The sequence below is a fragment of the Populus euphratica genome, unplaced genomic scaffold (assembly GCF_000495115.2).
Source record: "Populus euphratica unplaced genomic scaffold, PopEup_1.0 scaffold55.1, whole genome shotgun sequence".
NCBI classification, from domain to species: Eukaryota; Viridiplantae; Streptophyta; class Magnoliopsida; order Malpighiales; family Salicaceae; genus Populus; species Populus euphratica.
In genome coordinates this window covers 593510-605553 of record NW_011499921.1, presented here as the reverse complement: position 1 = coordinate 605553, position 12044 = coordinate 593510, and the positions used below count along the sequence as shown (strand labels likewise).

General features: G+C 33.8%; 2 protein-coding genes across 3 annotated transcripts; both read right to left on the bottom strand.

Annotated features, from left to right (window-relative positions):
- Positions 1-783: 783 nt before the first annotated feature.
- LOC105135147 (probable arabinosyltransferase ARAD1) lies at positions 784-3946 on the bottom strand. The gene is made up of 3 exons (XM_011039888.1): positions 3201-3946; positions 2466-2719; positions 784-1523 (listed from the first exon to the last, which is right to left on the bottom strand). Exons 1-3 carry the CDS (start codon positions 3832-3834, stop codon positions 972-974), a joined length of 1440 nt encoding a protein of 479 aa, XP_011038190.1. The 5' UTR covers positions 3835-3946; the 3' UTR covers positions 784-971.
- Positions 3947-8756: 4810 nt separating this feature from the next.
- Positions 8757-12044, bottom strand: LOC105135144 (PyrD). Of its 2 annotated transcripts, XM_011039880.1 has the most exons (3): positions 11786-12044; positions 9493-9819; positions 8757-9380 (listed from the first exon to the last, which is right to left on the bottom strand). In XM_011039880.1, the coding sequence occupies exon 3, from the start codon at positions 9341-9343 to the stop codon at positions 9038-9040; it is 306 nt and encodes a 101-aa protein (XP_011038182.1). In that variant the 5' UTR covers positions 9344-9380; positions 9493-9819; positions 11786-12044; the 3' UTR covers positions 8757-9037. The 2 variants fall into 2 exon arrangements, with proteins under 2 accessions (XP_011038182.1, XP_011038181.1); XM_011039879.1 differs by lacking the exon at positions 9493-9819 and having other exon boundaries at positions 11786-12043.

The window sequence follows — 12044 nt, the reverse complement described above, 5'->3', positions numbered from 1 at the left end:
TAGAACTTGCTCATCAAAGATGGAAAAGTCAATCTGGCAAGACATCGCAGAGGACTCTGAGCTTAGCGATGATTACAGCTATCTGAAAGATGATGAACCTGATGAATCTCGTTACCTCCATCTAATCAATGCAGTCCTCAGCGGAACTGCTCGGCTTAACATTCTCTTGCCCACTGCTACAATCCTTGCCTTCACCATTTTCGCTCCTCTTCTAACCAACGATGGCATATGCACTACCTTGAATCGCTGGCTGATGGGTGCCTTATGGGCCCTTCTGGCTGCCTCCTGTGTCCTTTTCACGTTCACTGATAGCTTTCGCACATCAACTGGTAGGCTATATTATGGTTTGGCAACATTTAGAGGGATATGGACCTTCAATGGAGGCAGGAAGATACCATGCGTGCCGTCGGATTATAGGCTGAGGTGGGCCGATCTCTTTCACGCATCACTTTCTTTGATCGCGTTTCTTGCTTTTGCTGGGTCACATGGTGATGTTGTGGGGTGTTACTATCCAGCAATGCCCAGGAAAGTGATCAACACTGTTCCTCTTGTAATTGGTTTTGTGATTAGTATTTTGTTTGTTTTGTTTCCTTCCAAAAGAAGAGGGATTGGGTACCCATTCTTGCTGCAGAGGGAAGCATTCTATTCTAGATGCTAACTCTCTTTTCGCACAACACCTGGAACTGCTGTATTTTAACACCCAAAAAACAAGTTTGTCCGCTATGTAAGATCAATCATTAATGGAAGCTGATTTATGATAACATGTTTGTCCGCTATGTAAGATCATTAATGGAAGCTGATTTATGATAACAAAATGGCAAATTTCCGTGGAGTACACTGTTTAAGAACTCTTTTAGCATCCCGAAAAAATGTGAAACCAGAGATCACCCCGCCCCCCCCGGGAAAATGAAATAAACTGCCTTTGTAGGCTGCAAAAAATACATGAATAAACAAAAATTAATTGATTTGGTTCAGGTACAATGGCAACGCAAAGGTATTGATACACCAGGCGGTTTTCTCTTCTCTCTGACAATTGCTTCCTTGATCACAGGCAATTTTTGATGTATCTTTTCCCATACGTGATTCACTGCACCATTAGGAGAAATAGGACCAATACCACCTGGGTGACCGTTTTCATACTGATATATCAGCTGGATCTTAGACATATTTCGACGAAACTCCTCCTCCTGCTTCTTGGGAATGCTTCTGAGATGATCCATCAGCCACCCGGGCTTCAAGGCATCATCAACTGCAATAAAAACAGAGAATTCTGTGTAATCCACCATGCCTTCAAATGGCAGCTCAATGTTGTCGCTTACAATAACAGGTATACACAGGCTTTGGATGGCATCAAAAAGTCGGCAAGAAGTGGGGGTGTCCCCAGCTGGATGCAAACAGAATTCTGATGTTCTCATCCCTCTAATGGACTGCTCTCTTCCAGTGGCATCAGGGAAGCCTTCTTCCATGATAACACCAGGCTCATTAACCAGCAAGTCCCACAAATTTTCTCGAACTATGCCTCCCTGTCAGCCATAATGTTAGCAACAACATAACATGCCTCATCAAGCAAAACTCGAATGCATTTAGGTAATTTGATTGATATGAGGGTGGAAGTTAAACCCAATTAACTTTTCTGAACAGCCTCATATAAATTAACTCAACACATAGGATCACCAATCAAATAGAAACAAACAAGAGAGACCCTATCCCAGGGCCCTGCAACCCCGCCATTCTCATACACAAGCTTAAAAGTCCAAATTAATTTCTGCCAAAGGATTGGACAAACTCCAAAGTTAAAAGAGAGAGAAAACAACAGGGTACAAAGAAGAGCTGTATATTTATCACATAATAATGGGCACACAAACAAGGGAAAAAGTCCAAATTTAATTTCCATTGTCTAGGTAAAAAAAAAAAATCAAAATTGAGAAGAAAAAATGAAGACTGCTGATTAGCTGCTGAGTTATCACATAAAAAGGGTCCCGTGGATAGGAGGTGCCAAATCCAAGCTTGATTTACTTGAATGTCTGACAAATTAAACAGAAAAAACATGGATTGGGATTACTAAAGGTTATTTTGTTCCATTTTTGTTTCAGAGAAATTTTAAAACCGAAACAGGAAACAATGCAATATAAAATTTCTTAGTTTGGCATTTAGTAGGGTGAGTCAAATGATACATGAACCTAAGCATGTCATTGATAACAAAAAAAAATTGGCTCTTCATTCAATACAAATAAAAAGTTGCAGCTGATCAAAATAAATGCCGAAGCAAATGATTGTATGTTAGTTTTGATGATTAAACAACAATAATGCTTATAATAGTTTCTGAATTCAATACCAACCCGATGCCTATGTTTGGCTCCTTTAAAATAAAGAAAAAATTAAAAACACTTTAAAAATTAATTTAAAATATTTTTTTTTAATAAACAACAATAATGCTTATAATAGTTTCTGAATTCAATACCAACCCGATGCCTATGTTTGGCTCCTTTAAAATAAAGAAGGGTATTGCGTTTCTTGTTCTCTGATAACTGCAATCTAGGAAGCAGGTGCGTGTATGGAACAATCACATCTTTCAGCAGTGAAACTTGAGTATGCCTTATCATATCTGATGAACTACCATTCAACGACTTCGAGTCAAGCCTATACCACCCACCAAAGTCTACCACCAAGAGAATGGCTGGGGCTATCTCAGCTCTTACATGCCACATCGCAACTGGGTCTGCCAAAGAATGCTTCAAGGTTTAACATAACCTGACAATCCAGAGACTAAATCATAAGCTGCTAAAGTATGCATCGCACTTCTATTTTCTTGCTTTATTGCTAGGTAAGGCAAAATCATCATCATTGTATTTATCAATCTTAGTGCAATGGCAATAATGTTATACATATAACAGATCAGATCAACTAAAACCAGCCCAAACAATTACTTCAAACCCACTAACAACGCAGCCCACTTTCAAACAACTCATAACGCAAAAATTGCAAACCTCACAAACAAATCCAGGACTAGAAAGTTACATTCTAAAGACATATAACCACTCACTAATCCTATAAAATCATATCCAACAACGCCAATTAATTGATATCAAATAAAAAAATAAAAAAAAGAGCAACGATCAACCACAACAAGAAATGATCAGAACAAATCAAATATTAAAAGCAACAACCACCCATATTGCTAAATCAATAAAACACACAACCTGTAAGAACAAAGACATGATCTTTCCCACCGGATCGCTTCCAAACCTCGGAATTTCTCACAAAATCCACCACTTCCTTCTGCCTTTGATAATCCTCGTTCCCTTCTTTTCTCCTAAAACTTCCCTTTCCTTTTGCAAGCTCCATTTCAGCACTCAACGTAGCAAAAAATGGCACAAAAACAACATCAGCTTCGTTAAAATCAAATACCCTTTTAGCAAAAGAACGAGACCTTAACTTCTCTGGAGTCATCAAGTCACCAGTGATCCAGTACTCAGCACTGTACTGCTTAATCAATGGATTCTCAGGGTAATCAGGGAATTTTTGGTTTTTTATGGGTCGGGGTCGGACCTGGTGATCTGGGTCGGAGCTAATACGGGCATCGGGCATTGAGGAAGACCAGTATTGGTCAAGAAGGCCATAGTTGAGAGATCTAGGGAGGTCAGCTACATAGACTTTGATGAAAGCTTGAGAGATTTGTAGGGTGTTTTGGGGATTTGGGAAAGATGAGATTTTGTTGGAGATGAAGAGGAGACAGAGGGAGAGGAAAGTGAGGAGAGTGAAAGCGAGGAAGAGAGTTGGGTTTGAGCATGGAAGGGTGGTGGTGGGGGTTGTCTTCGGTTGTGGTGGCGGCATTTTTGGTCTAGGAATTTTGCTTTGTGCTTTGAAAGTGGCGGTTTTTGTAGGGGTGGTGGTGGGGGTTTTCCAGATTTGGTTAAGAAGGGTAGAATGGCCATTTGGGCTTCAATTTTTTATTTTTTATTTTTTATTTTTTTTGAGTGGGGAATTGCAGGTAGCCTATAGGTCATAGGATGATGAATTTTGGATTTATTAGAGAATCTGGGGTGTCATTGCTACATGAAAAATGTCTCCCATTTTCTAACTTTAATTTCCTACTTCACTTCCTTTTTTCCCGTGCTTTAGTAGAAAACTAGAAAATATATTCATTTCTTGATATTTGATAAATAAAATCTTAATAATTTTAATCTATAGAAAAATAGAATAATGCAAATTATGATTTTTTTGCTTTTTCAATTTCATTGTTTTTTAAGATGTTCTATACATAAGGGCATAAATAAGAAGATTTTATTTTAAAAAATAAGAGCATGTTTTCCAACTAAATATTTTATTTAAAAATGAAAATTGGCTTTTTATGATGTAAAGATAAAATGAAAGATAAAATAATTGTTTCAATATCATGTTTAGTCATGGTGGACAAAACATAATAAAATATAAAAAAATTATTTTAGACATCATATGTATTGCTGTCAAGTTTATATAATTTAAAAAATAATTACATTTTTTTACTTTATTTTATATTAATTGTTGAAATTGATAATATTATAATATTCTTAGATATAAAATAAGGATTGACTAGATCGGTTGAATCGAGGCCAAACTAGTTCGAGTTTAAGAAACAAATAAAGAAAGGATTAACTCAATCTGATCCGGTAAAAAATCCATGTTAGACCTGGGGTAAAATGCAAATTAAAAACTAGTTGACTTTTTAAAAAAATCTTGGTCAAAATAAGGCTACTTTGATTATTTTTTTAAAAAATGCCTTTTAGGTTAGCTAAGTTGACCCTCTCGACCTGTGACCCGAACCTTACTTTGAGTCAATTTTCAAGTTAGGTTTTAAAACTATTATAGTAATCAATTTTATCCATATGTTAACTCGAGTCAATCCGTGTTGACCTGCCCAACCCGTGACCTGGACTTAATCAACACCAAAGTTAAGTTTTAAAACTATTATAATAACAACTTTTAAACTTACATTTACCTGGATCAACTCGAGTTGATCTTCCTGACCCATTACTCATGTTTTGCCCAAACTAATCTTCAAATTAAGTTTTAAAACTATAATAATAACCACTTTTGTTTTATATGTTGACCCAAGTCAATCAGGATTGATTCTCTTAACATGTGACTTAGAGTCGACCTTCAAGTCAAATTTTAAAGTTATGATAATAACCACATTTTCTCTTATGTTAATTTGAGTTAATGGTAAAACCCACTCATGACTGGATCCTTGCTCGAATCAATCCTAAATTTAGTTTTAAAATATGATAATAATCAAATGAAATTAATATAATATAAATATACTTTCTTGTTAAAGAAACTATAAAGAGACTATAACCTTATAACAACTCTGTTTTTGGTATGAGACATGAAAGAACCACCACTCCCTTGGTTCTAGTTCATACAAGTGTCACATGTTTTGCTATAGGTTGAATAAATTTTTCTTTAACTTAAAAAAAAAAGGATGTTTAAGCATTGTTAGCATGTTTTAAAGAGAAAAAAAATTGTTACTGCTTGAGTTATAAATCCTACTAGGTCCAATAAAATGATTTAATTTAATTATATGATAAAAAAGTAATAACATATAATGAATCTAAAAAGAAAAATTGATAATGGTAATATGTTAAAAAACACTTGCCAAAATAAAAGAAAATCATGAAGCTGAGTTTAAATATAACTTAATGTTGAAAGATAAATCATAACAAAAAAATATAAAAAATTACAAAAAAACCTTTAAGCTAATTTGAGTTAGCATAACAAACTCATGATCTAGATTGTGAGATAAGATCTTTCTGATAGAAAGCAAATAGAAAAAAAATAAAGAAACTCAATCTTTATTAAACTCTATGTTAAGAGATGAAATCAAAAAATAAAATTAGTGTAAAAAATATAAAAAGAAAAGAATGATTGAAATTCGGGTTAACATTTTATACTCATGAACTGATTTATAAGACTAAAATTATCATATAAAAAAATTAGGAAGCCCAATTCTCATCCAATCCAATGTTGAATAATGAAATTGATAAAAGAAAATCAATTGAAAAAAAGATCCAAAGAAAAAAAAATCAATTAAAAGAATAAGGACCCAATTGATATAAAAAATGAAATAAAATGATATACAAGTTTCAAGTCAATCCAAGTTAGTATAGAAAATCAACGACCCAGATCATGAGGCCGAGTTATTCTTATAAAAGCAAACAAAAATAAATAAATAAAGAAGCTTAATCTTAAATAAACTCAGTGTTAAATGATGAAATTGAAAAAAATAATGTAAAAAAAAGGACTAATGTCAATGTAGGTTAACATTCCATATTCATGAGCTGAGTCATAAGACTGAGATCATTATATTAAAAAATATTATAAAACTTAATTCTTAACAAACTCAATATTGAAGGACGAAATTGAAAAAAAAACCAATTTCAAAAAAGATATAAACCCCCACATAAATATAGGATTGAAAGCAATGAAACCTAGATGAATAATGAAAATTTAAAACGAAAAGAAATGAATAAATAGTAAAAATAATAATAAAAGTGATGTGTAATAGAGAGAATGACCTCTATAAATAATTTTCAAGGTTTAGTTAAAGTTAAAATGAGAATTATAAATTTTATCTTAAAATTCATAACAACAATGAAAATAGTAACGAGTTTCGACGGATAGAGGAATTAGAGAAATTTAAAATAAATATGTTTTAAGAATGAGAAAATAATTCTCAGAAATTATGATGGAAATGATGAATACAAATTAATAAAAAACTATACAAAAAAAGTGTTAGCGTAAACCTGACTAAAAATCATTAATGTTATTGTGAAATAGTAAAAATTTTAAAAATAAAATAAATAATAAAAAGAAAAATAAATGTATTTTAAAATAAAAAAATACTCCCTAGGATTTAGTGAAATAATTGATACGATATATATAAGGATTGAATAAGAAAATTTAGATTTAAAAAAAATCATAAACTGATTATTTTTATACTATCATGCAAACTTTCGATCTGAATATCAGATCAAGATGAAACTTTGTTTGAAGTCTCTTGACATATTTCTTTATATAAGGTTAAAATTTCAAGTAAATCATAGTTCATGAAAACCTTGTCATTTAGGTTAGAAACTGGGTATTTTACAAGAAAATCACCTAAAGGGTAATATTATGATTAGAAGAAAAATATAATATCTTTATTACAAAGGAGTGTTTTTTTACTGTGGCATGATTGTGTTTTTTTTTAAATGCTTTTTTTACTTCAAATAATTTTTTTGGATCATTTTGATGTGTTAATGTAAAAATTAATTAAAAAATTAAAAAAAACTATTTTAATGTATTTTAAAGTAAAAAACACTTTAAAAAACAACTATAATTATAATACCAAACACTACCTAAAAATAGCTAGTCAACTGCTCTTAGAAAGGAAAATGAGAGTTTATAAAATTTCCACCAAATTTTGAGAGAATGTTTTTATATATATAATGTAGTAGGTAGATTTAAGCATTTACTTCAAAGGGAAACATGATCTCAATGGGAGGCAAAGATAAAAGAAAAGGAGTGAAATTATTGAGAGAGGAAAAGGAATTTGGAAAAAACTTGTTGGAAGGCTTGTTTAAATCCATTCTAGATGTCTTGGGTAAGTGATCTTACTTTTTATTTCTTGTTTATGAAGAGTAATTTGAGAAATTGATATTGGATAGTAAGCTTGAAAAAGTGTTAGTATGGAAAAGTGTTGAAATGAGTATTTCTTTGCTGAAAATTATGTTTAAATAACTTGAATGTTGTTGTTGATTAACAAGTAAGTGATTTCAACTTTCATTTCTTGGTTTTGATTGTTTAATTTGGATGATTAAGAAATTTAATGTTGAGCTAAATTGGGTTACCATTTAGAAGAGTTTGGATTGTGGGTTTATGATTGAAAGCATAATTAATGATGTTGTTTTGTTTTTAATATTTTTTTATTTCATGATATTTTTTATATTTGATCATCATAAAATTTTAATTAAATAGAAAACATGATTTTTAATTTTTTTTTGTTAAAATTTTAATTAGATATAGCAATCAAATTAAAAATTATAATTTATTTATCAAATTGCTGAACTTTTATTAAGCTCATCACAGCCTAAAAATTTTATTTTCTAATAAAATAATACAATAAACATGATTATACCAAAAATATATTCCCCCCCGTCATGACTCCAGTTTCATGGCAACTAATGGCATTTCTTGGAAAAGGTAGACACCTTACAGATTTGATCGCTATGAATCCTTCCATTATTTTCACCTGAAATTCATCCACGTCTTTCCCCCCCTTTCAATTCATCTAATAGCACATGTACTGAGAAACCTACCTGATTATTTGTGACGTCTTGCCGGCCAAAATGGGACGGGAACTGGAACCCTGAAACTGAAAGTGAAATTGCTATCAATGACTAGTTGACAACCCCTCTCAGGCAGTCTGCTACTTCCCACAAGCCTACAACAGCTAGTTGACAACCCCTCTCAGGCAGTATGCTACTTCCTACAAACCTACAACCGTACAAGGTGTCTACCTTGACATAATCATAATCCATCTAAAGCTGTCCGAGGTTAATTATCAGCCTTTGCATATTACTGCTTTACTGGAGGAGGGCGGTCTCCTATCCATCCCATCTCACGGGTTAAGTTGAAAGGAACCGTGGATGCTCATCGTGCAGCTCACCACAGCCGTAGGTAATTGACCAAAACAAGAGGAGAATGAGGAGGAGGAGAAAGGCTACATGCTAGAAGAATTCTAGGCACACTGGACCCTTGTCTACCCATACTCGAGCTACATCAGCGAAAAAAACCCAACTGAGATAAAAATTAAGACCAGCAATGGTGGACCATAGAAATATGAACAAAATTTCACATTTAATTTTCCTAAGATGGTCACAAACGCAAACTCTTCAAGTGGAAAAGCGAGCTTAACTGCATCCATAACAAAAAAAAAAATCTAAAGGAAAGACAGCAAGATAAATCTCTAATGCTATCACATGAGCAGAGAGTACGGCAGTTTTCCTTCTCAAAGTAGTTAATGCTCCATCACAAACCCATCAAAATTCCAATCTCTTACAAGGTCTCTTCTCACAGCGCGACTACGTACTAGTCGCGGGGGTCCTGTCATGTCATCATTACTTGGACTAGATGGTTGTGGGGTCACTTTGGATGATGATGCAAAGGAAGAGTTTGCTCTGGGAGGAGGAAGAGATAACTTCCTGGTTATGCAGTTGGCAATGGCAGAACATCTTCCTTCGTTGTCTGAACTTGAGACTGAGTAGCTTCTAAAGGAGTGTGATGGACTTTCTACGCTGTGGCATACAAGACATGCTAGACTCATATTTTGTCCACTATTTTCAGATCAAGGATATGTCTTTCTGCAAGTTATACGCCAACAGAGAAAAAGAACAGATCAGTATTTTGATAAATAAAACTTGGCATATCAAAAAAGAAAATCCATGAATTGCTTCAACCAAAATGTATATTCACTTCTTCTTTCCTGGTGGACAGATGCAATTCCCAAAGCTGACAATGCAAATCCTCTAGCTCTCCTTTTACATATTTTAGCTATTCCTTAAGTGGATGCTGACAATGCATTCAAATGACATTAACTTTCAATAAAGTAACACGAGCAAAAATAATTTGACTTTCGAACACTGATCACCAGGAAATTCATGCACCAAGATTATGGACAATAATTGGGTATATAGTGGGTGACAATACAGGGTTGGTAAAAACACTAGCAACAACAGAGATTGGTTGGGAATGCGAAGAGTCAATCCTTGGTTAACAAAAGAACAACTTCTTCCAGCTATCCTGTAAAAAGCACCAAATCCTGTCTCAGTAACTATTCAGGTTTTCCAGTTAGATACTGTTAGCGGCATCCATGATTTATCTATTAGCGACTACAGTTAACTTTGGAAGGTAGTAAATTATCATGACATGATACCTAATTACCCAATGTGATGCTACTTGTAAACTGAACATTAAGAATTTTGTCTGTCTGCCCCAAATTATTAATCCACACACTGAACATTAAGAATTTTGTCTGTCTGTCTGCCCCAAATTATTAATCCACGCATCAAATATCCTTTTGGCATAAGATTTTCCTTCTAAAAGCCTTGCATATTGAAAAAAAAAAAGAAAATAAAAGAGAAAGAGTTGATGGTAATAAAGATAAACAAAGCTGCAATTTTATGGACAAGCTAGCTAGAGCTACAATAGGCTTCCATTAACACAGTAACGTTTCTTAAGCGGATCCTAGAAGCAGACCATTCTTTCATTTTATTGTTTTCTCACTGCACTCTTCACCACTGAAGCCATAGACCACATGCTTCATTTGTCATATTTCATCCTATCTCAAGTACACCGCAACTCCAATCCTCGAGTGGATCTTTCCTTCCCCCAGGCATGAAACTGTAATACAAAGTCAGAAAATTCCAGCCCAAAAAAGATTACTAAACTACTAAAATCTATCACTTGATCCACCTACTTCAAGATCACAATATGTCATGAACAAACAAACTAGCTAGGATTCATCTTCTAAGATAATAATGCCAAAGGAATGAATATGCCTATAGAAATGGTCGTATCAGACCTAAGAATCGGCAAAGTGTTGAGCCCTGGACTTGATAATAATGGAATTCCTGAAAATTGAAAATTGATCATGAATTGAGTGTATGTTAGGAAAATAGTGCATCCTTTGCTTTTTAGGGAGATTACCCTTTTGCACTACAATCCAAAAAGGCATAAAATGTCATCCCCTCCGTGAATACGCTTTTTATTGTAATCTCAGCAATGTTTCTCATCCTGAAAAAGTAAATGAAATTTCTATAGGCTGACTGGTATGGATCAAAAATTACTATGACGAAACCTATAATTCATGATAGCCAATCTATCACCATGCTTTGCTACTCGAGTACTTCACAACAGGATTCTCTAAACTTCACATCCACAAGCTAATCATCTTTCCTTGGATTTGCAATATGCATCTTCAAAACCACCAACAACTAATCAGCACCTCCAAGTCCCACCTTTTCTCTACTAAATACATCAAATAGATTTTCATAGCAAGAAAGGTTATTTCTATTTGCAGCCATACAAGCCATAAGGCATCCACATAAAACCATACGAGGGGGCGTTCAAGAAACTACAAAGAAGATCAAGCAATTCATATAGGATCTTTGTTAGGAGTCTACTTCTAATGTTCCCCCTTGATACACTTCAATTTTTCTCCATGATCTCATGGGGCACAATCCATTGAAATTAGAGGTTAGAAAAATTCACACACGGGGACAAATCGGCTGCAACATTTAAGACCATGTGTCATAGCAGTTAGTTATGATATGGAAAGAAAAGCCAATTTCCTAAACAATTTCCAATCATGCTAGGAGTAGAACAGCCCAAACCCCACCCCAGTAGCCAAAAAACACACAGAACCAATAGAGATTATCTATAATCCACACATAAAAGGTAAAGAGGGAAGCAAAAGAGTAAAAGAAACTCATCAGCATTATGCTAACATTATAAACCCATTAACCAAAATCCCAATTCAACACTGTCCATTAACCAGTTAATCACTAAAACTAACCTGTTCAATAAAAACAAAGAAAACCCATCTCCAAAATCATAAATTTATTCCCATATTTGGCAAATGAAACACAAAAGAAGATTAATAAACCCACCAAACAGAAACACATGCAAACAGGCATGAATTAAAACAGAAGAGATCTAAACGAGAAGACAATTATTTTCAAATGATTGAGATCCAAGAGAAAGAAACCTTAAAAAAGAAACGGGAGTCACTCTTGTAATGGTAGTTTGCAGTGTTGTGGAGATTCCAGGGGCGGGAGAGGTTGAATATAACATTAAAAGATCCGAAAGATCAGAGCTCAGTTGTCATTATATCTTTAAGGAAAACAAGAGTTTTTGAACGATTGATTATTTGTTAGTTTGCGCTTTTGTCTTGTCAGCTCAGCCTATCTCTCTTCTTCACCACCTGTACTTGGGTTTGTTACCTAGCTATTAGTTTGGGTCTGAAG

Excerpts from the sequence above, each read along its gene's own strand:
- LOC105135147 (XM_011039888.1), bottom strand. The coding sequence starts at position 3,834 with ATGCCGCCACCACAACCGAAGACAACCCCCACCACCACCCTTCCATGC. Across the intron at positions 2,720-3,200 it reads TCATGTCTTTGTTCTTACAG|ACCCAGTTGCGATGTGGCAT; the intron begins GTTGTGTGTTTT and ends ATTCTTTGGCAG. Across the intron at positions 1,524-2,465 it reads GAGCCAAACATAGGCATCGG|GGAGGCATAGTTCGAGAAAA; the intron begins GTTGGTATTGAA and ends TATGGCTGACAG.
- LOC105135144 (XM_011039880.1), bottom strand. The coding sequence starts at position 9,343 with ATGAGTCTAGCATGTCTTGTATGCCACAGCGTAGAAAGTCCATCACAC.